The sequence below is a fragment of the Giraffa tippelskirchi genome, chromosome 6, assembly GCF_054371585.1.
Source record: "Giraffa tippelskirchi isolate mGirTip1 chromosome 6, T2T-mGirTip1v1.2.pri, whole genome shotgun sequence".
NCBI lineage: Eukaryota > Metazoa > Chordata > Mammalia > Artiodactyla > Giraffidae > Giraffa > Giraffa tippelskirchi.
The window spans coordinates 117,466,668-117,488,047 of NC_137280.1; the positions used below are offsets into that span (position 1 = coordinate 117,466,668).

The 21,380-nt window shown below is 60.2% G+C and overlaps 1 protein-coding gene, 1 long non-coding RNA gene and 1 other non-coding gene across 7 annotated transcripts in view; 2 read left to right on the top strand and 1 right to left on the bottom strand.

Moving 5' to 3' along the window:
• Window positions 1-21,380, bottom strand: part of REXO1 (RNA exonuclease 1 homolog) — a 22,174-nt gene continuing 794 nt past the window's right edge. Inside the window, exons 1-17 of one of the 5 annotated variants that reach the window (XM_081502757.1) lie at window positions 18,330-18,613; window positions 7,535-9,246; window positions 6,664-6,768; window positions 6,471-6,554; window positions 5,606-5,816; window positions 3,816-3,979; window positions 3,569-3,700; window positions 3,368-3,491; window positions 2,779-2,892; window positions 2,532-2,669; window positions 2,258-2,371; window positions 1,626-1,699; window positions 1,319-1,429; window positions 796-911; window positions 541-679; window positions 267-387; window positions 1-180 (exon numbers count right to left, since the gene is read on the bottom strand). In XM_081502757.1, coding sequence (XP_081358883.1) covers window positions 92-180; window positions 267-387; window positions 541-679; window positions 796-911; window positions 1,319-1,429; window positions 1,626-1,699; window positions 2,258-2,371; window positions 2,532-2,669; window positions 2,779-2,892; window positions 3,368-3,491; window positions 3,569-3,700; window positions 3,816-3,979; window positions 5,606-5,816; window positions 6,471-6,554; window positions 6,664-6,768; window positions 7,535-9,246; window positions 18,330-18,486 — 3,705 coding nt within the window. In that variant the 5' untranslated portion in view covers window positions 18,487-18,613 and the 3' untranslated portion in view covers window positions 1-91. Of the gene's footprint in view, window positions 181-266; window positions 388-540; window positions 680-795; window positions 912-1,318; window positions 1,430-1,625; window positions 1,700-2,257; window positions 2,372-2,531; window positions 2,670-2,778; window positions 2,893-3,367; window positions 3,492-3,568; window positions 3,701-3,815; window positions 3,980-5,605; window positions 5,817-6,470; window positions 6,555-6,663; window positions 6,769-7,534; window positions 9,247-16,808; window positions 16,865-17,718; window positions 18,030-18,329; window positions 18,614-21,380 lie in introns of those variants that run through there. The other 4 variants (XM_081502761.1, XM_081502759.1, XM_081502758.1 and 1 more) reach the window with 4 other exon arrangements.
• The window catches only part of LOC145510698 (uncharacterized), a 20,888-nt gene continuing 3,986 nt past the window's right edge, over window positions 4,479-21,380 (top strand). Inside the window, exons 1-3 of the long non-coding RNA XR_014057220.1 lie at window positions 4,479-4,688; window positions 9,820-9,969; window positions 10,273-10,905. This is a non-coding gene — a long non-coding RNA (uncharacterized LOC145510698). The remainder of the gene's footprint in view (window positions 4,689-9,819; window positions 9,970-10,272; window positions 10,906-21,380) is intronic.
• On the top strand, window positions 21,239-21,346 carry LOC145511750 (U6 spliceosomal RNA). Its single transcript, XR_014058131.1, has one exon. It is a non-coding gene; the product is annotated as a U6 spliceosomal RNA (small nuclear RNA).

Here is a 21,380-nt window from a genome sequence, read left to right on the forward strand (position 1 = left end):
TTAGCTCTCGAGATTTATTGCACTGTTTTGGAAGAGGCCTGGGGTAGAGGACGGGCCGGGGCTGTGGGAGAGGCGGGCGGGCAGGCGGCGGTCACCGCTTGGTCTTGGCGTCTTCTCGGATCTTCCAGATCACCAGGTGCATGCAGGCACTGGCATCCTCGCTGGAGCTGTGCCCGTCCACTGCAGCCAAACGGGTGTATCAGGGCCGGGAGTCTGCGGCCCCTATGGCCCCCAAGGCCCCCATGTGCCTGCGCCCCAGCACTCACCATTGTCCTGGATGATCTGTCTGAGGTAGTCGGCCATGAGATTCCGCAGGGAGCGCTTGTAGGGGAGGCCCAAGCGATGCGGGAATAACACGGACGTGTCCACCACGGTGCTGTGGATGACCTGCAGACAGGTGGGCGGGCGGTCAGGGAGGGCCCCAGAGGGCATGCCGGGGCCTGGCCTCCGACTCCACAGCTCCCTCCCTGAATTGAGGACAATGGGTCCCAGTCGCATTCTGGGAACCTTCTAGGAACCAGGACAAAGGGGACAGGGTACCTTCAAGGCCAGCAGGTCACTCTCCAGGCTGTGACCGATGAGGACAGTGTCTGAGCTGAACATGCTCAGCAGGACGGCCTGGACATCCCGAAGCGAGATGCTTGTGTCTGCAAGGTCAGCCTCAGTCACTCCTGAAAACCTGGGCGGGAGGACGGAGGCGTTATGGAGCTGGGAGGCCCCAACCTGGGGCCGGGCGGGGACTGGGCTGCAGGTAGAGGGCTGGGCCGTGGTGGGGAATGAGCAGAGAGCACGCACCTAGTGTTATAGTCGACAATCTCGTTGTCTGGCCTGACAAAGGTGTCATACACAACCTGGAGATCCGTGTCCACCACTGTGACGCGCGTCAGCTCCAGGCCATACGTGGTGTAGGACTGTGGGGCCAGGGGACACGCCTCAGACGGAGGGTCCCGACAGCCCTTCCCTCTTCACAGCCCAGGGTCCCTGAGCTCCATAGGCGACAGCTCAGGCCCTGCTTTTAGATATGGAACCCACGCCAGAGGCCTTCCCGGGGCTTCTCTGGGGGTCAGAGGGAGACAAGAACGTGGGTGCCCTCCCCATACCAGAGCTGAGCCAGGGGCTGTGTTGTGCACCAGGCCTTCGGGGTCAGGTGCTGGCCAAGCTGTGACGTGAGCTCGGAGGGGAGGTGGACTCACTGCCAGACACCTTCTTCTCCTGACGCCGGCGCAGGCCCGAGGGTCTGCAAGAGGGACTGGGAAGCCCCTCCTAAGCAGCAAGACCCCCAAGGGCTGAGGAAGTCCAGGGCAGCCGGCCCACTCACCATCTCACAGTCGAGGGCGTAGACTCCTGGATGCGCATCTCCTGAAAGCTCTTTCTCAAAAGTCTTCACGAACCCTTCCAAGTTTTCCTTCCGGCCATCCTGCACGTGTTGCTTGGGGTGGGAGGAAGGGAAGATCAGGTGGTGGGCTCGGAAGGGCAAGGCTGGGCTCAGGGGCTGGGCTGTGCTGGCAGCAGTCACAGACTGTCCTTTACCCAAGGTCCCCACACCAGGCGGGAAAATCAAGGATGAGAAAAGGGAGGCTTGGAGCCAGCGCTCCCCAGGACAAGGAAGGACCCAGGACACTTACCTTGGCGACCTGACAGCCGGTAGAGCCTATGGCAGCTGAGCAGCACGTGTACTGAGTCTCCCAGCCACCGGCCACTACAAACAGATGCGGTCAAGCAGGTCCCCCCGACGCCCTGGCCCAGTCCACCACACCCGGTCTGCCTGGTGGGCAGGGGCTTCCCAGGCCCCTTCCCTAGGCAGGGCGCCAGGCCCAACCAGGGCTTGAAGGGCCAAGACAGCTAGCAGACCCCATCCCACCCTCACCCAGCGCCAGTTCTCCTCATTAGGCAGTGAGGACGAGCTTGGTGTGGCCCCAGGGATGCTTGCCCACCCAGAGAGGGTCTAGAGCAGTCAGAACTTAAGGAGCCCTGTACGTGCCCATGAGTGGGGAATGGCCATACTGGTGACAAAAGGAAGCAAGCAGCCACAAGACAGGATGAAGCCTTGGTTCCCTTGGGCCAAACTGCCCCCATTCTTCAAAGTCAACAGGGGTAGAAAGGGCACCCGGTGGGTGGGGCCAGAGACCTTCCTTTTATGAATGCTGTCACAGGAAGGCCTTTGTATTATTTTTTCCATAAAAACCCACAGTGGAAAAAAAGTTACAATCAGAGCAGGTGGCCAGCCCAGCCCAGCCCAGCCCAGCAGGGGTCTCACCTCGGTTCCGGCGGAGCCGCCCCCAGTGGTAGTAACACTCCTCCTCACGCACGCAGCGGCCGGAGGAGGACACGAGGTACTCGGTGCCACAGCGGCAGCAGATCCTGCAGGAGGCTGCCATGTGGTGGTGGTGGGGGTGGGTGGGTGTGTGCATCAGGCCAGCCTGCCTGGCCCAGAACTCTGTGTCCACACCCGTTGGCTGTAACACTCCCTGTTTCCAGATGGCCCCCTCCCCGGCCCCCCACCCCAGGGCGTTGGTGCAGGAGGTACTCACAGTCCTTGGGTTTCTTCTCCTCAGCTGTGAAGATGACGGCGCCACCAGGCTTCTCAGGGTGCGGGAAGGGGTAGCCATTCTCCTTGAGCTGGCCCTCCGTGAGCAGGTACTCCTTGAGGCGGCTGTACAGGGCGGCCCCTGGGGACACAGGAGAGGCGGTCAGCCCATGGCCACACTGGGGCCACACCAGGGCCCTGGGAGAGGGGGCTGAGAGCTGCCGGGGCAGCCCTGCAGGAGCCAGGCTCACCTTTCAGATCCTCCACACGGGGGCTGCTAGGGCGGCTGAGCGAAAAGCTGGTCCTGGCAGCCAACTTCCCCCCCAGCACCACTTCATGGGACACTACCCTCCGGCCGCTGGTTTCTGGAAGACGGTAGTGAATGCAGTTCAGCCCGAGTCCTTCCAAGTGCCCCGCTCCCCAAAGAAGGGAACAGCCTGACCTCCTGTGACCTTAACTCTTTGGGGACCAGTAAGCTGCCCAGAAGCCCCTCCCCCTCCTTGGGGTCTTCACTGCTCAGAAGGGAAGGGCAAGACCTCTGCATGGGAGGAGGAGGGGGCCGGCCTGCGGCAGACGAAGGGCAGAAGGCGCTAATGCATCCTTTAAGAGGCTGAGGAAGCACCCTCCTGCCTCAAGCTTTTGAAGAGGCTCCCCCCATTAGCAGCGGCCCCAGGGCTCACTGAGGAGAACGGTTAACAGTAACAGGAGGCTCTTCTGAGGGTGCAGGGCCAATCATCCTCCACAGGAGCCAGACAACCGGGACAGCAGAGCCTCTGACAGCCTTCTGACGGGAGGGGGGCTGTTGAAGGCTGAGGCCTGGGTCTTCCGGACATGACTTACTGTTGAGAGTGGCTCCGGCACCCGGGCCCAGGCCGCGCAGCTTCTTGAGGGTGTTCACAGCCACGTTCAGGTAGATGTTCTTGCTGGGGCTGCGGTCGTAGGCTACCTTCTCCTCGTTGAGCGCCTGTGGGAGGACATGGACTCAGCCCCACCCAGCCCCGCCTCCCACCATGCCCCCACTCTCCCACCCTCACCACGCACCTTCTCTATGGCTTCCTGGTTAGAAGAGCAAAATTTGAGGCACTCTTCAATAAACAGATTGAGATACCGCTGGCGGATGACAGTGGGGACTTTGCCCCCAAACTCTTTTGGGATAATGGGCTTCTTTAAACTCTAGAGAACAGAGACAAGCAGAGGGTGGTACGCTTGTTCCTGCATGACCCTGGCCTGCCCCAGCTCAGGGTCGACTCAGTTAAAGGGGAAATAGCAGGCGATACAGAGGGCTCACCTGTAAGGATGGGCTGTGCGCCACGCGCTTGGGGGCCACGGTGGTGGTGGTCTTGGATGCCATGCCCGACAATGTCCTCGTCTTCAGGGGCTGGCTGCCTGGCTCGGGGCCGCTGGGGGGCTGGCTGCCGCTGGCCGAGAGGGTCCTCTTGGCACCTGTGGGGGCTACGGGGGGACAGGGGCCGTGAGAGCAGGAGGAGAGCACGCCCATCACTGAGCTGCAAAGCACCAGGCGGCCGCGGCCGTGGAGCGCCAGCAGGACATGCATCTGGGAGCAAAGGGGGAGGGGCCGGGGTCGGGCCCGAGGGCTGTGGAATGACATCAGGCTCTATCGGCTTTCGGGCAAGTCCATCGAGGGGGAGGGGGAGAAAACAGGGCTTCGGAGGCTGGCTCAGGCAAGGTCACCGCCAGGGTGGTGTGGCGAGTGGTGGGGGGCGCAGGGAGCCTCTGCCACATGTTCTGGCCCCCGACTCCAAGGCATGGATGTGTGAGGGACGAAAGGCCCTGGCTCCTGGGCTGAGCACCAGAGCATGCAGGTCGCCCCCAGCCTGCTCATTGTGACCAGCCGGCTGCCTGCAGCTGCCCCAGTGTTCTGCCGCTCCCTTTGATGAGGTCACAAACCAGAGAGGAGGGGGCTGCCAGCAGGGCTGTCTCCAAGGGCCCCAGGCGGAGCGGCAGCTGGCAGTGAGGCTGGAGAAGGGGCATGGGGACAGAGTGAGACCACCAAGGTGCGGACAGAGCGGTGACCCAAGCCTGCCCACACCAGGCTCAGCCATGAGGGAGGTGAGCTCCCCACCAGCCTCATCTCTAAGGATGCACACTTCTCAGTGACAGGAGCGCTTTCAGGGTCATGCAGAGTAGGAGGCATTGGCAGGTGAGTCCCCAAGACTTGGGGGAACCACCCTGCCACCAGAGTGCAGGCAGTAACACCGCCACAGAACTGTCCTAAGTCATCGGAGATGACCAGACAACCGAGAGTAAGGTTAGGCTTCTGAATGTGCGCCTCAGGGCCACGGTTCAGTGCTGTCTCCCTTCCCATCCCCTCATGCCCCACTGGAGATGGAGTGCATGGCCGCTGGGAGCTCCGCCTCAGGCACCCTGGGGGGAGGGCCAGGAACGCCGAGCGCTTCTCCTATGGGAGGCTCTAGCACCAGGAAACTTAAGGAGCCTTCAGACAGCTGGAGCCGTCTCCTCACGGCTGGCTCTTGGAGGAGTTTGGAAGCAACAGCAAGGACACCCAGGGAGTTGGTCAGACAGCAGGGTCTCCCCACCCAGGGAAGCTGAATTCTCTGTATCTGGATGAGCCTCCAGGGGCTACACAGCCCTGCTCCCTTTGCATGCCTAAGCCCCACGCTTGTTGGACTGTTGGGGTGCAACCCAGCTTTCAGACAAGCCCAAGTCAGAGGACAGTGGCCTCAGGGTGGGAGGGAGGAAACCCAGCCCCAACTCCTACCCCAGATCCACTGGTTTGACTAGAGGGTTGACGGCCTCCAGAGTCACCCCCTCATTAACACCTTGTGAGGTGCCACACCTGGGTGGGAGCCTCCTAGACCAGGCTGGCAGGGGAGTAGAGAGTCACTCTGGGTCTGGGGACAGACAGGGAAGGAAGGAAGCTACCCTCGGACTCTCCAGGGTAGCCCCGCCAGGCACCTCCCACTAGCATTGGGGCCGCTTCACAGATAAACATAGACATCCAGCCAGCACCGCTCAAGGCCACAGCCCCCGGCAGAGCAGCAGCCAGGCCAGGGCTCTCCCTGCTGGTGGCAGCATTGCCCAGTCCCTGGGACCCACCTGCGGCCAGGAGGGGGTTGGGGACATGGGCGATCCTCCGCTTCTCTCCAGGGGCCGAGATGTGGACAGAGCTCGGCTTCTCAGCCAGCTGCTGGGCGGCCTGAAGCCAGCCGGCTGATTCCCTCTGCGCCTGCTGGGCCCGTCGGTAGCACACCTCCTGGGCGGTCGGGGGCCGGGCAGGGGGCGCTGGGCCTCTCCTCGTGGGCTCCGCCTGGGTGAAAAATTCCAAGCCCAGGACGCTCTGGATCAGAGGCATCCAGAGCAGGCCTTCCAGGGCATCAAGACAGGGGCAGGACTGCGGGATTGGGCACGCCAGCCCAGGGGCCTTCTCCTGGGCGGGTAGGTGCCCTGGAGGGAAGCAGCTTGCCTTCATCTGAGTCTGCTGACCGCCTGGAGAGAACCAGCTGATTTCCACCCAAGTGTGCTCATACCCAGGCAGGAACCAGCTTGGCGCTTCAGCACTCAAATTCACCATGACGCTCCATTCTCCCTGGCCCCGCCCAGCCCTGCCCTGCTAGCTTCTGCGTGCCCAGTCCCCTCAGTCCTTCTGTAGGCACAGGCTTTGTGTTCCCACCCACCCGCTAGATTATATCCTGCTCAATCCAATAATCTCTGAATGGTACTTTCAGAATGCCCAGCAGAGTGCAGAGGGACTGATGAGTGGATCACCTCCATTTCTGTGTTCTGCCCCCACCGTCCAAGTGCTAGCTCACTGACCAGCCCCACGGTGACTGACAACTGATCCTGTCTGTACACTACAAGGGAAGAACCCTAGGCTCAGAGATGTGGCAGCACTTGCCCAGGATCACAGACCACCTCTGAACTGGGGCTGGGCAGTGTGACCCTGCTAGAGGGCTGCTCTCACCTGGCTCAACACAGCAGAGCTCCGTGCTCTGCCCGCCAGCACTAAGCACACCCTGATGACCGGATGTGGGTCCCAGGAACTGCTCTGCAGGACACAAGCAGAGCCAGAGGCCCCCAGCAGCAAGGGAGTGTGAGGAGGCCCTGCCTCTGTAGAAAGGTGCCCATTCCCCCAGGACCCAGAGGCAGACCCTTACCTCCTTGCCCTGCTTGGAGAGGTGAGAAATTCTCCTTTTCTGTCCGGGAAACAGCGTGGTCAGGCCTGAATGCCCCTTGTCCTCAGTCTTCTCCTCCTTGGGGGGCTGAGACACAGATCTGTCCATCAGGGAGCCCACCGCATACCAGCCACAGCTCCTCTCACTTTTCCTGGCCTGGGGTATACCCAGGCCTGAGACAGGAGCAGGTGGGAAGACACTAACTGGCTGCCCGCCTGGAGAGGGGGTTCACGGTTCTCACCTCCCCCCAGGGATGCGCACAGGCCCGGCCTCCAGGTGAGGACACAGACTTGGCACCCAGACCTACCTCTCAGGCCCCCCAGAGGGTTAGTTCTGCAGACCGCCCAGCCCATGCTTCCGTCCACCCAGCACAGGGACCGGTGCAGGTTTACAGTTGTAGGAATGAAGAAAAAAATGGGAAAAGCAGAGGGCCAGGAACAGGGTGGGACACCAAGGTGGGGGGATCAGGGGGTGGGGCCAGGGTCCCAACCTGGGATCCCCCAGCAGCTGCAGGTTGCCTATGGGACTGGCTGTGCCAGTTTCGTTAGGAGCAAAGTTCCCTCTGGTGGCGAGGTGAGGACACTGCAGCAGGAAACCAGAAAGGTGGAGGCTGGCTGAGTTTGGGGGTCTGAGAGGGAGGAGAAGGGAAAGGAGGGAAGGGGGGCTGCAAGGAATACGGAAGAGGTGAAAGAGGCAGGGGAGAAGCCGGATGAGGAGCGGGTTAAGTAGTAGCCATCGAGAGGTCTGAATTCTGAACGAGCAGAGAGGCTGACGCTCAGCAAGCTGTCTCCACTGAGTGCTGGGACTCTGGTCACAGGGGAGTCAGGGAGGTGCCCGGCTTGCCTGCCCTCACCTGCCGGGCCAGCCGGCCCTTGTCCTCAGTCTTGACGGCTGTTGACTCGTTGAAGATGCGCAGGCACTCCTCCATGGGGTCGGAGTCAAAGTCAACCTCCTTCTCCAGGGCTGAGTAGTCCACTTCAGAGCCTGCCCCCGAGGAGGACGAGGAGGAGGGGGGTGGGGAGGCCTTGAGGCGCTTGGGCGGCCCCCGTGCAGCCGACAGGCCCAGGCTGGAGTCCGAGTCTGAGTCTGAGTCAGAGCTGGAGCTGAGGCTGGGGGGAGCGGGAGGTTGGGTGGCCGCCGCCTCAGGCCTCGAGTCCTCGTCCTCACTCTCATCCCCGAAGAGCTCGGCATGGCTCAGGGCCCGCCTGGGCAGCTTGGGGGCGTCCCGGGGGGTGCCCTCATCCAGCGAGCGGGTCTTCCTCTCCACCAGCTTCCCTGACAGGGTCTTCCCAGCCATCCTATCTGGTGGCTGGCGGGCTGCTCCCTGAGCGGGGCTCGGCAGCGGTCCTGGCCGTTCAGGTCGGCCTTTCCCTGAGCTGGCCACTGGAGTGGCTGAAGATGGCTTTTTCTTGGTCCCGTGGGGCCGCTCCGCCTTGTGCCGGGGGCTGCCGGCCTGTGGGCCCTTCCTGTCTGCAGCAGGCTTCTCAGCCGGCCTCCCTCGTGCACCATCCTTACCCTTATCTGTCTTCCGGACACTATCCTTGTGGCTGGCGGCAGGTGACACTCCACTTTTCTTCTTAGGCCTCCCCTCCTTGGGGCTGCTGCGCTCTGGCGCAGCCCTGGCTGGTGAGCTGGGCTTAGCCAGGGGTGGCCTGCCAGGGCTCTGAGGCGGTGGCCCGAGATCCTCCACGTCACACTGCACTGCCATCTCCTTGGTCTCCCGAAGGCCGCCCTCCTCCAGCTCGGGGCCGTCCCTGGAGCCCAGCTTCCCTGGGGCCTTGCTCTCAGTGCCCCCTTGAGCTCTTTGCGGGCTGGTGGTGACGGGTTTGTCACCCGGAGTGACAACAGTGTCATCGTCCGAGTCCGAGAACCTGGCATCACAGCTGCCAAAGGGGTCACAGGGTTTCTTGGGTGCAGGTGTGTAGGGCTCGCTGCCACGGGAGCCCCGGGGCCGCTTGGGGGCCCTTTCGTCCTTGGTACTGGCCCTGCTGAGCAGGCGGGCAGAGAAGTTGGACAGGGGGTCATACTCCAGGTCTGTAGACGGCTTAGAGTTGTCCACCACGTACTTGCTGCTGGAGACGGGGCGGCTGTACCGCCGGGGCTGGCCCACGGCCTTGGGGACATACTCCAGGGCGCCACCCCCTCCACCATGGCCCTGAGCCCGGTCTGGCGAGGCCAACGAGTACTTGCAGCCAGGCTCAGCAGTGGCAGCCAGTGGGGTGGGCTGATAGCTGGCATCGGGGCTCAAAAGGCCATGGCTGCTGGGGTTGTAATCGAAGGACAGGGGGAAGGTGTCCCCGTCCAGGCTGGTGGCAGGGCAGGCAGCAGGGCCGTGGGGTGCCAGGATGGGGGCCTCGGCCGAACCGCACTCCCGGGCCGTCTCCAGGAGCTCCTGGTAGCGCCTCTGCTCCAGCTCCACCTCAGAGCGCACAGCCTCGATGGCCTGGTTGACCAGCTCCAGCTCCAGGATGTCTGAGCGGGAATCAATGCCTCTGCCCAGGGCACCATTCTCCCTCTGTGCAGGGGGCTTGGGCAGCTCAGGGTTGTATGGGTCATAACCGAGCCCTGAAATGGAGAGGAGAAACAGCCATGAGCAGGCTGGTGCAGCAGCGGCCACTTGAGCCGGTGACCAGCCACTGCCTGATCCCAGGCCTTGACCCTTGCGGCCAGCAGGGAAGAGCAGAGAACCGGCCTTCCAGAATCTGCCGAGGCCAGGCCTACGGCCAACCACACAAAAGCTCTGACAGCAAGTCAAGGATCCTGGAGGGTCCCTCCGTGCAGGTCCTGCCACCAAGTGGGGTGTGGGGCACAGAGCCTGGGGTCTTCCTGACCTGGAACATGGATGGTGAGGTCTGGGAAGCTGGGCAAGGGTGGGCTTCCCACATGGCTCAGCCCATGCTAAAGCCATACCATGCAGCTCCCTGAAGCCAGGGAGGCAGGAGGACACTGGTAGAAGGCCGGACAGCCACCCAGCCAGGGCCAAAAGCACAGGGCACAGAGCCGTCTGACTTGGGGGCAGGGAGCAGAAGGTGGGCCCGACACAGCCCACCCACCCAGAGCAGCGGGCAGACATGCACAGCCCTGCCTGGTGACTGTGCCTTTAGGGCTCTGTCCTCCCACAAGCTTTCTCGCCCACAGAAAAGTCCACCAGTGGCGCATATACCAGTGAGGACATGGAAAGTCCTGAAGTGTCCACCGTGAGGAGGTGGTGGCTGGGGTGTACGCAAGACAACACGGCAAACTTCACAGGGGAAGCGGGGCACACCGTCTCCAGAATGATGCCATAGTGTAAGATGTTCAGACAACGCATGACACTGGGGAAGCACAGTGGGGTGGACAGCAGGGTGGGCACGGGACATACTCATGTCTGCATCAAAACAGGGGTGGTGGGGCGGCTGGCAGGCAGGTGGCTGCTGTTACTGACCCGCCTCCAGGTACATTACACGGGAGCAGCCCAACACCACCCAAGCTGGCAGGGACCTCACAGGAGATTCCCTTATGGACAAAGGTGCAAAGCTTCTCCATAAGATGTGAGCAGGTAAAGCCCAATGCTCCCAAAAGGGAGTAACATACTCTATTCAACTGTTTCAGAATTTAAAATGGTTCCTGGTTAGAGCGTCTCCTGGACACGAGTCAATGAAACTAAAGAACAAGTGACTTGTTCTGATGCCCTGTGCTTGGCCATGCTCAGAGAGCCTCAGGATGGAACCAGCTGTGCCCCCACTCTGGGCCTCTGACCTCCAGAACCGCCAAAGGAAACCCTGTGCTCTTCTAAGGTACCTGGTGAGGGGGGCTCTTGCTGCAGAAGCCCCAGGAAATGCATACACCCGAGAGAGGACGCACAGAAGAACCAGCACTACTGCAGGACAAGGGTGGATAGCTGGGCTGCTGGGGAACCAGGGGGCCAGGGGTGCAGGTTCCATCACAGACCTACTGTCCGGCTCTTACCCTGGAACCTATTTTTCAAGTGACACTTGAAAGGACATGTGTATTTGTGCTTCAGACTTCCACAGACACGCCCAGCCTGCAGGTTATAGACAAGGTGGTAAAAACGAGTTACACAGGCCACAGCAGGCCTGGGTGCTGGTGAATGGTCAGAACACACAGCTACTTGCCCCTCTGCCCCAGAAGAGGTTCAAGATGAAGGGACCATCCAGAGGTCCAGAGAGAGGGCAGGATCCAGGGCCCTCTCCGCAGCTTTCCCTAACCCACAGAGGGCCACAGGTACGACCACAGACCCACCCCAGCCACTCGCAGCCCATGTGAACAGAAAAGCCAGTGCTCTCCCCTCCCCTTGAAGTCTTGGCTGCCCAGCCGAGTGGAGGGCCTAGAACACAAGCTGGGGGGCACTGACAGGGCATGTCCAGCAAGGGGTGGGCTGGGTCCTGCAAGTCTTGGGGGGCCTCTAGACCAACCCCCTCACTCCCTAACCTCCCTTCCTGAGGCTGAGATGGCTCCCAGTAGCAGGGCTCATCTGGGGGAGATGCCCCTCCCCCCGGAGGGGGTGGAGTTCTAATGGATGGAGGTCCTCCCCGCTCTGACCAGCCATTGGAACAGGGCGCAAGGTGCCCCAGCAACACAGAAACCCCCCAGAGTGCCTCATGCCCTTCTCCAAAAAGGGCAGAGTTCAGACCTCTGCACTTCACAATGTGACAGGAATCCCGACACAAACAAGCCTGCACTTGGGAAGCAGGGAGAGGAAGGAGGTGCCCAAAGGGCCAGGCCGCAAGTAAGGAAGAGGGTGGCAGGCTGCCAAGGCCCCAGGGGGCCCGCTGGGCACCCTGATGGTGAGAGGTGCTCCTGCTCTCTGATGAGGGCCTGCACTAGCGTCGGGGGGCTTCCAGAGGGCAGTACCCCCTCCACTTCCTGCAGCTTCCAGGGCCCAACACTCAGACTCTGAAGGGAATAAGCCCCTGGCCAGGCCCAGCCCCCGTGATCTGGGCATCCCAGAGCCCTGCCAAGGTGGGATGTTTCAGTCCCAGGGAGGCTCCCTCTCCACACCCCACCAGGCTAAAAAGAAAAAAACAAACAAAAAAACAGCGCTAGGAGAGGGCAGAGGGTCTAGGTCAAGACCCTCCCTTCTAAGCCTCAGTGTCCCTGGGGTCACACAAGGCTGCAGGTCTAGGCACATCAAGCACGCAGCTGCCAGGGCTCGGCCGCAGCCCCTGCAGCTCAGAAGTGAGTGTGTGGGGCCCAGAGTTCGACCACTATGCTCCTGCTGAAGCTTCTGGAGGCCTCTAGGGGAAGGCAAGTAGATGGAGAAGGCATTTGTGATGTTACCCAGCCCCCACCCCACCCTGCCTCAAGGGACCAGCCCTCAGGGAACGAGGAGGAACTGGAGAAGCTTCCCAAGAAAACCTTTGCCAAGCGACAGGTGACCCTCAAGAGGTGGAGAGGGGCCATGGCGCCGCAAAAGCACCTTCCCGTTATTAGGGAATTAATCTGGCTGGAAGCCAATGGGTGCTCCTTTGAGGTTTGTACCAGGGAAGAATGCCTTTGGTAAACAAGACTAATTGGCTGTTTTTCAGCAAGGGGTGAACTCGCAAGCTGACTGGGAAAGCTCCTGGAAGGCCTGGCTGCCGGGGTTTTACACTCTCAGGAAAAGTTCCTGCCCCAGACTCAGGGCAAGAAATGGGCTGCCAAGCGGGGCCCCCACTGAAGAAACACCCTGGGGAGGCCCCTGGGAAGCTCCTGGGCTGTCCCCGTGCCTGGTCTTTGTGCGCCAGCTCCCTCCTGGTTCTGGCACCCCAGGGCCGCTCTCCCCGTGACCTGGTCCCAACATGCCCTGGTCACCAGCTCTGAGCAGGCATGCAGCATGGCAGAGCCCAGGCCGGCTGTCCCACCTCCAGCCAGGAGCAGACACTCATGGCCACAGTGCTCAGGGAACAGATCGCCCAGAGCCCACTTTGAGTGGAAGGACAGCGTGGGGTGGCAGCTGCTCCAATCCCTCTGAGCCCTGCTCCTCCCACCACCCTCAGTTGAGGAAACACTCTGCAGACACCCAGCCCACAAGCTCCAGCTGCAAGTGCAGTTAATGAGCAGACAAGTGGGCAGGAAGGCCCCATTGGGAGGCACGGGCCCCAACCCAATCGACTCTAACTCTGAGGCTTTCCCCGTTAATCCTTAATGCTCATCCTGCCTGCTTTGACCCCCCTCACAGAGGAGGCTAGGACTGGGACAGTGCCATACCCTCAAACCCTGGCTCTCCTTCCCAGACCAGAAGACCCAGTGCCACCCGATCCTCTATGGTTCTAAGGACTCTCCACCACCCCACCTTCCCGTTAGTCCTCTGCCCCCCATCAACAGACGATATGCAGGTGGCAGTGCCACCCCCTACTTTGTGCCCTGGTTAGACAACAGTGGGGACCCCTTCACCCCCGGGGATGATCACAACCCAAGGGGGCAGGCCAGGGGGCTAGAAAGAGACAAGCACCATCCCTGCCACATGAGAGATGAGTAGGATAAAAGAACCAGTCAAAGGACAGAAACGAGGTCCACTCCTTTGACATGAAGCTGCCCAGGCAGCAGAAGCCTTGAAGGCAGACAGAGGAGGACTATCAGCTTCCAGACACCAGGCAAACTCATATTCATCCCTCAAAACCCAGCTCACCAACAACTTGCCTGGGACTACTCGCCCGACTTGTTGCAACCACAGGTGCCAATGGCTCGCTCTCCTGGATTCCGGCCCAGATATGTGCTGCTGGACACTCCTCCTTCCCTCCCAGAGCTCCCCAGGTGGTCTACAGATGAGTACTGAATTCAGACAGACCCGAAGAGCCCTGGGAGGGTGCCAGAGCCAGCTCCGGATTTCACAGCTGACTCAGAGGCTGGGTGGACCATGCCTGTGTGTGTCTGTGCTGAGCTCACAGCTAAGATGGCCAAGGCCCACCCCGACAGAGCGCTCAGGTCCGCCAGCCACCCGTCCTGCTCCCTACACTTTTCTGGGCTTCCAACCCTGCCTGCCACCCGTGCAGACCGCTTGGGGCGGGGTCAGCCTTCACAGAAAGCCTCAGCATGGACCCATCACCCTAATACAACTGGCACAGTTTTTGCTGTGAGTCAGATCACACTGACAGAAGTTGACCTTCCACACAGGGACAGCTTCAACACCAACAAACCAAGTTCCTGCACAACCACTGTTCATGTGCAATGCTCTGGTCAGGGATTCTGAGGGAGGAGCCGGGGCAGAGGAGGATGGCAGGGCAGGGATACTGTGCAGAACACCTGGGTGAGACAGGAGAGGCACACTGCTTGTTGAGGGGCCTACATCATGACGCCACCTCGCAGAAGGGGTGGCCAAGGCCGAGGCGGTGACACTGAGCAGTGGGAAGCGAGGCTCCTCGCACCATGGAGGACGCTGCCCCAACACCTTCCCATGAGGCTCTACTCCACCTGCAGGGCTGCAAGCCTGCCGGGGCGCTTGTGCCTCCCCTCTACCGGATGCTCTGGGGATGGGGTGCACTCAAGCATCCGGCATAGCCCCCGAGCTCTCCGGGCTGCTGTGCTGACCTCGCCAATCCAACCCTGGCGCTTGGGCTGCTCTGCCCCTCACCTTGGGTCCCAGAGGAGCTGGGGGGGTTGGTGTGGCGATTCTCGGTGTGGTGCTCTCTCAGCAGGCCAAAGCCGGCTCTCTCAGCCCACCCTCAAGTACAAAAACAGGCCAGAGCTGGGACACTGTTCAGGCTCCTCCATCTCGTCTGGCAGCACTGACACTTGGAGCTGGACAAGGCTACATGTGAGCAGGGAAAGGGAACCGTCCCGGGCACTGTGAAGACCTGAGCAGCATCCCTGGACTCCCCTTCCCCCCACACCCCCAGTGCCAGGAGCCCCCTACTTCCTGACAACCACAGATGTGTCCCCAGGAAGGTCAGTATGAACCCCAGGTGAGACACTGCTTTGCTGACACTAAGCAGAGAACCCTAAAAATGCCCCCAAAACAGCTCTGGGCGCAGGTGTATCCTTATTCAAATGTCCCGAGCCTGGATCTGGGCAAGAAGGCCAGTCTGGAAAGCTCCCCAGGTGCTTCAGGAGGGGCCAGCAGGTATGGAAACCAGAGGCACGGGGCAGGCCTCACCCCTCGCTGGGGTTTCTGCAACCTCGACAGAAGGACCCAGCTCCCAAGAAGAGCAGGGTTACAAGTACAGGAAGGACAGACTATGTCCCAGGCTGGGAGGAGGCACAGCAAGCCTGCTGACCCGGGACTGGGGGCATCACCACATACAAGATACATCTCCTTTGACTTTTCAGCGTTTTCCTGAGTGTTTAAATTGAACATAACTCCAAGTCCAAAAAAAGAGCACTCTGAACAGAGATTACTTAGCTGGGATGGGACACTGCCTCTGAAGACAGGGGCTTGCACCACCCACTGAACCTAGACCGCCCTCGTCCTGGCGTAAGAAAGGGATTCCTACTGCTCTGAAAACCCACAGCACCTCTCCTCCACTCCCTCTTCACAGAAGAGTCAAGAACAATGGAACAATGGAACCACCCACTGGATGGCAGTGCAAGCTCCTACCCTGGGAGGTGGCAAGCCTGGGTCCCCTGAGCCTGGTGGCCCAGCTCCCTTGGCTGAGCTGCACCTGTGCACACAGCTCCCCAGGAGGGGTGGGGAGGTGATACTGATGACCAGGGGTCTTTTCCGGGGTGCTCCTGCCCCCAGGGAACACTGGGTGAAGTCTGGGGGACACCTGTGCTTATTAAGACTGGCGGACTCCTGGCATCAAAGAGGTGGGGCCAGGGAGGCTGCTCCACCCTGCACAGAGCCCAGGATATTCCCCCCACGCCCCCCCACCAGTTTCTGGTATTCTTCATGGCTCCACCCTCTCCCGACAAAGTCAGAGGCCCTTGACAGGCCTGACCCAAGACCACACCTGGCGGCAAGCGAGGGAAGCCCTGGGGGTCGTCAAGTACCTGGCCAGACCTTCAGATACACAAATGACACTGCTCTTTGCTGGGCTTTCTCTCCCAGAAGGGGAGGAAAGGGTGTGTGTGGCTTACTCAGGAAGAGAAAGCACCAGACAGAGGAACACTTCCCTTCTGTCTCTGAGCACGGCCATCAAGGCAGTGGGGAGTCATGCCCTCGTGAATCCTGCTGGCCCCCAGCCCACGGGGAAGGCAGTGAAGGGCTACTGCCCCTTCAGAAGCACGCACTTCTCTGGCTGCACCCTCCCTTCCCACCTGACTCCTGGCCCTTAGCTTCCCTTAAGAAGCAAGGCTTGCTCTCAGAACACCAGACCACAAGGGTCCCCCCTGGGGCCCAATGTGAGACCCAGGGGAGCTGCCACCACCACCAGCTGGGGCCACTGTGCCTTCCAGCACTAGTCAGGGCTTCCTCCTACTGGTCTTCGGGAGATTTCAGTGCTCAGGCCCTGCAGCATGGGTGAGGCCCTTCCCCAGGTCTCACTGCCGCCTCTCTGCCTCGGGACATAGCACTGAGCCCACATGTGATGGGCACCCAGGTGCCCAGCAGCAGGAAGTGAGGAGGCAAGGGCCTGACTGCCCTGATCCGACTCCATGAGGCGCACTTACCGACCACGTGTACACAGATGCGTGGCTTCCCCTCTCTGGGCCTGTCTCCTTGTCTGTAAAATCGGGACAATTGTCCCTCCCACCGGTTAAGGGTCATGAATAAAGAGCATGCCTGAAGGTGCACGGCAGTAACTGAGCAACCCCAGCGGAGCAAAGGGGTGGGGACCCTGGAGCACAGGAGGGTGGATCTAAGGGCTGGAAAGAATGGGATGGGCCCTACATGGGCCTCAGGGGGCTGGCAGACCAAGGCCGGAGGTGCTGGAACTCCTACATCCTGCCTGCAGGCGGTCAGTACCATCCGCACCCCTGCCCAGCCCACCCTGGCCGAGCATCTGCTCTTGGGCCATGTCAGTCTGCTCACAGGGGGACCCAGACAAAGTCTGGCCTGCGGCTGCAGCCTCTCCAAGTCCCACAGGAAGTGTGCCTGTCAAAGTCCGGAGCAAGGGGGAGCTGAAAGGTGCGGGGGGAGGCACACCTGAGCACGCCACAGAGGAGGAAACAGAGCGTCAGAGAGGCCCCACAGCAAGATGGAGGCTGAGCTGCAGGAAGAGCCCCCCTCCCACCCCCCCCCAGAGGAGAAGAGGACTGCTTGTTCTCACCTGCAAAAGGAAAATGCAGACACACTGGGGTCAGGGGTAGGCAGCTGCACTTTTTCCTGCGGGAAAGTGAAGCAGACAGGACCACATCACCAATGGGTTCTCAAAAATGACACTTCGGGAAACTGGCCATTTGTGATGCAGGAAGACATCAAGAAACCAATGAACTTGGAAGAACACATGAAGAGACAAATCAGCGCTCTCAGACGACTGGAAGTCAACCTGTGGGCCTGCAGACCCAGTCGCCACCCGGGGTCTGAGGGAGCCGGCCTGCTCCGTTTGTCCTGCCCCTAGACGTCAGGAGCTCTTTACAGAACACCATGAAGACTGCACCGGCAGGTCAACAGAAGGAGTGAGAAAGTGCACCGGGACAGGGTGACCACCAAGGAGCATCCCACACTCAGGCCTGAAGCTCAGGCACCTGTGGGCACAGCTATCTTGAGGGAAGATTCCCAAGAGCCAGGCCGGTGTCCCACCCAGGTGTGGAGCCTGACCTTGAATGATGGCATCTGGGTGGCTGATGCAAGGCCAAAGGGTCAAACAAAATTCAGCATGGAAATCTGAGACAATTCTACCTTTTTTCTCCCTTTTCTTGGGGGGGTGGGGTAAACAAGCCTATGACTTCATACTAGCAAGAGTGCTTCTCAAGTGAAAAAGCTCTGAGATGAGGATCTGTGTTTTAAGCAGAAAGAGAGAAGATACTGAACAAGGAAATCTGGGTCTGATGGAAAGAGGGCGCCAGTCTCCGAGAACAGGGTCCACAACCGGAGCCTGAATTCCCCTGAAAGCAATGACACACATCGTCCCTGTGGACCTTTCCTTGTGATACCCCTTTTTGCCCCCGTTCTTCACGTCTCTGCTCAAGGCCCACACCTCCTAACAGAACCAGTGCCTGCCTCCTGGCAGCTCTCACCTGAACTCTGTGACATTGACAATCACCACGCAGAGAGACGCGCAGCCTCTGAACGTCCTCTCGGAAATCTACCCCCCATCCCAACACACACACCCCCCCAATCAATCAGGTTTGACTCCCTCCCTGACCCTGGCATGACACACAGGGCTCGACACCCAGTCGGAGAGCTCCTAAGCAAGACCCTCTAGACTCCGCTGTTGTCAACAGGGGCGGCCACGAGCAGAAGTGCGGCGGGGGAACGAGCGCGGAAGTAAACAACGGCTGCAACCAACACCCCGGGCCAAGGAGGGGGCGGGAACGGTTCCCCCGGCAGGAGTCCCGAGCCTGTTGACCAGTGCTGGCCGCGCTCTTTTCCCGACCCCCAACGCGCTCCACCCTCGCGACACCCCTAGGAGGGCAGGTCCTCTCATTGTTTAGGTTTTACACTCGCGAAAACGCAGGCTCAGAGGACCCGAGACCGGCACTAGGGTGGATGGCCCCGGCTTGGAGGGACGTCGCTCGCAAGTGTACAGGGAGAGAGCTGAGCGGGCAACGGGAAACCGGGGAAGCCCGGGCGCTGGGGTCCAACCCGCGCTGGGGAACCGAACTCGGAACGCGCAGGTAGACATTACCTGCTGCGGGGGATACCGCTCCACCTTCGCCGGGCGCGCCCGGGCCCCGGGCCCCGCGGTGCCGGAAGTGGCAGTAGGGCCGCCGGCAGGGTCCCCCGGGCGCTCCAGCCCAATAGGGGCAGTCGATGGCCCGGAAGAAGCCGGTGGAGCGTAGCATGGTCCGTCCCACGGCGGCGGCCCGGCCCGGAGCCGCCGGGCCCCCGGGCCCCCTCACTGGCGCCGCGGTCGCCGCCGCCCGCGCCTCACGGACCCCGCCGCCGCCGCCATCTTGCTCCGAGGTCCCCGGAGGCCCCCGGGACCCTGCCGCAAGGGACCGCGGGAGCGGCTGCCCAAAGTGCGCCTGATCAGAAACGCCTGCTCCCGCGGGACCGAGACGGATCGCAGGCCCCTGATCTGAGACAGATGGCCCCCAAGGGAGGGATAGAGGACACAGGCTGCCCTGTCTGAGGCCTTAGAGTGCCTCTCCAGCGTCTCCGCCGGGTCCTCTAGCGGCAGCAGCGCCATCTTGAGCCCCAGGCTCCTGCGGCGCCAGGGTTGTCCAAGGCGCGCCTGATAACAACAACAACAAAAAAAAGCCCCTCACTGCCCCGCTACGGCTTATTTGCATTGTTTGTTTTATTAGCTTGTCTTCCTAAGGCGCCCTCTGCTGGTCGATTCGAGTTCTGCAGATGCATCTCAACGGCACCTGAGTTACCCAGTTCAGGCTCTGAAACTCAACTAAGCGCTTCATTTCTCCCACCTGGACACTTGTGGCAGTTAAATCTCCAGGTCCACCAGAGGAGACCTGTTCCGATTCACTCATTGGTCTACCTAATATTTTACTACCTACTGTAGATCAAGGCGGAGAAGGCAATGGCACCCCACTCCAGTACTCTTGCCTGGAAAATCCCATGGACGGAGGAGCCTGGTAGGCTGCAGTCCATGGTGTCGCTAAGAGTCGGACACGACTGAGCGACTTCACTTTCCCTTTTCCCTTTCATGCACTGGAGAAGGCAATGGCAACCCACTCCAGTATTCCTGCCTGGAGAATCCCAGGGATGGCGGAGCCTGGTGGGCTGCCATCTATGGGGTCGCACAGAGTCGGACACGACTGAAGCGACTTAGCAGCAGCAGCAGCAGCAGTAGATCAAGGCCATGCCCCAAAGTATTTTATCCAGTTACCAGATGATGGACATTCAATGGTTTCTGCTTTTTGTCTATGATGAATTGTGCTACTGTGAACATGCATATATATGTATCTGAGCACCAGTTTTGTTTCAGTACTAGTTTTTCAAATGGTGTAAATGTGCTTGTTGCCCGTTTGAAAAAATGTGGAAGGACTTCCCTGGCGGTCTAGTGGTTAAGACTGCGCTCTCAATGCAGAGGCATGGGTTTGATCCCTGGTCAGGGAACTAAGATCCCAAATGGCTGCACGGTTCGGCCAGAAAAAAATAAAATAAAATTTGGGGAAATGTCGCAGGAAACTACAATTTCCAGGCTGTCCACCAGCTGGCAATTACCAAGGATCCCCCTGAGCAGGGGATAGTCTTCTTAGGTCACCTCCCACTTCTCCCAGCCCACTTCTCTCCCTACCTCAGCCACCTGACCCTGCAGACACACAGACTTGAGACTCCCTCACCCCCCAGGATCTCTCGATGCCCCTCCTCCACTGCCAACAGTGGGGTGGGCTCCTGAACAAAGCAAATATTCTTACCCTGGTAGAGGTAGTGTCTACATGCGGACAGACAACAGGAAATCAGTAAGTGAAATATCACAGTACAAGGTGAAAAGTGCTATGGGGTGGGGGGAGTAGAACGGAGTAGGAAGTTCAGTCTCTCAGTTGTGTCCGGCTCTTTGTGACCCCATGGAATGCAGCACGCCAGGCTTCCCTGTCCATCACCAACTCCTGAGGCTTGCTCAAACTCATGTCCATCGGGTTGGTGATGCCATTCAACCATCTCATCCTCTGTCGTCCCCTTCTTCTCATGCCTTCAATCTTTCCCAGAATCAGGGTCTTTTCCAATGAGTCAGTTCTTCGCATCAGGTGGCCAAAGTATTGGAGTTTCAGCTTCAGCATCAGTCCTTCCAACGAATATTCAGGACTGATTTCCTTTAAGGTTGAACAGAGTAGGGGGCTGGGAAAAGGGAGTGGTCCACGTAGTCCTATGGGAAAGGTGTGATTTGAGCAGTTCTGAAGAAGGAAACGAGGACGCTGAGCAGACATCTGGTGGAAAGGCATCCCAGGTAGAGGGCACAGTACGGGCAAAAGCCCTGGGGCAGGACTGCATCAAGCTTATCGGAGCAACCGTGACGAGGAGGAGGCCGGTGTTGGAGCAGAATGAGCGAGGGAGGAGGGGAGAGCAGGGAGAGGACCGGGCAGGTCATACAGGGCCTTCCCTTGGGGAAGACTTGGATTTTTACCCAAGGGAGGTTGGGAACCCTGAGGGCTGTGGACAGATAAAGGAAACCTGACTCAGGTGCTCACGGGCGCCCCCTGGTGGCTGTTGTGGCTGTGGGTGCACCAAGCGGGGAGGCTGGACTGGTCCAGGTGAGCCATGATGTGGGCCCAGGTGGAGGCAAAAGAGAGGGCAATGGGTGGACTCTGGATATGTTTTGAAGATAGAGCTCCAGGGAGATTTCCAGAGGTACTAGATGTGGACGGTGAGCCAAAGCAGGAAGTCAAGGACGACCCCAAAGATTTTGCATGCTTGGAAAGAGGAATATGAAGTGGAGGAGGGGTAAGGACATACTGGGCCCGAAGTTGAGGGTGAGGATGGTATGAACCAGGGGTTGTCTTTGCACAGGGGGACCTGAACCTGGGGATGGGGGCTAGGGGGTCCCCGAGATCACCTGCCAATGGAGCGTCTAGGAGGCAGAAATCCTCCTGGTGATTCCGGGACACGGGGAGTGCGTGCCAGAGAGACTTAAGGGGGCTCTGAGCTTGCAGCACATACACTAAAATTGGAACGATACAGAGAAGATTAGCATGGCCCCTGCGCAAAGATGACACTCAAATTCGTGAAGCGTTCCATATTTTTCGGAGAAGGCAATGGCACCCCACTCCAGTACTCT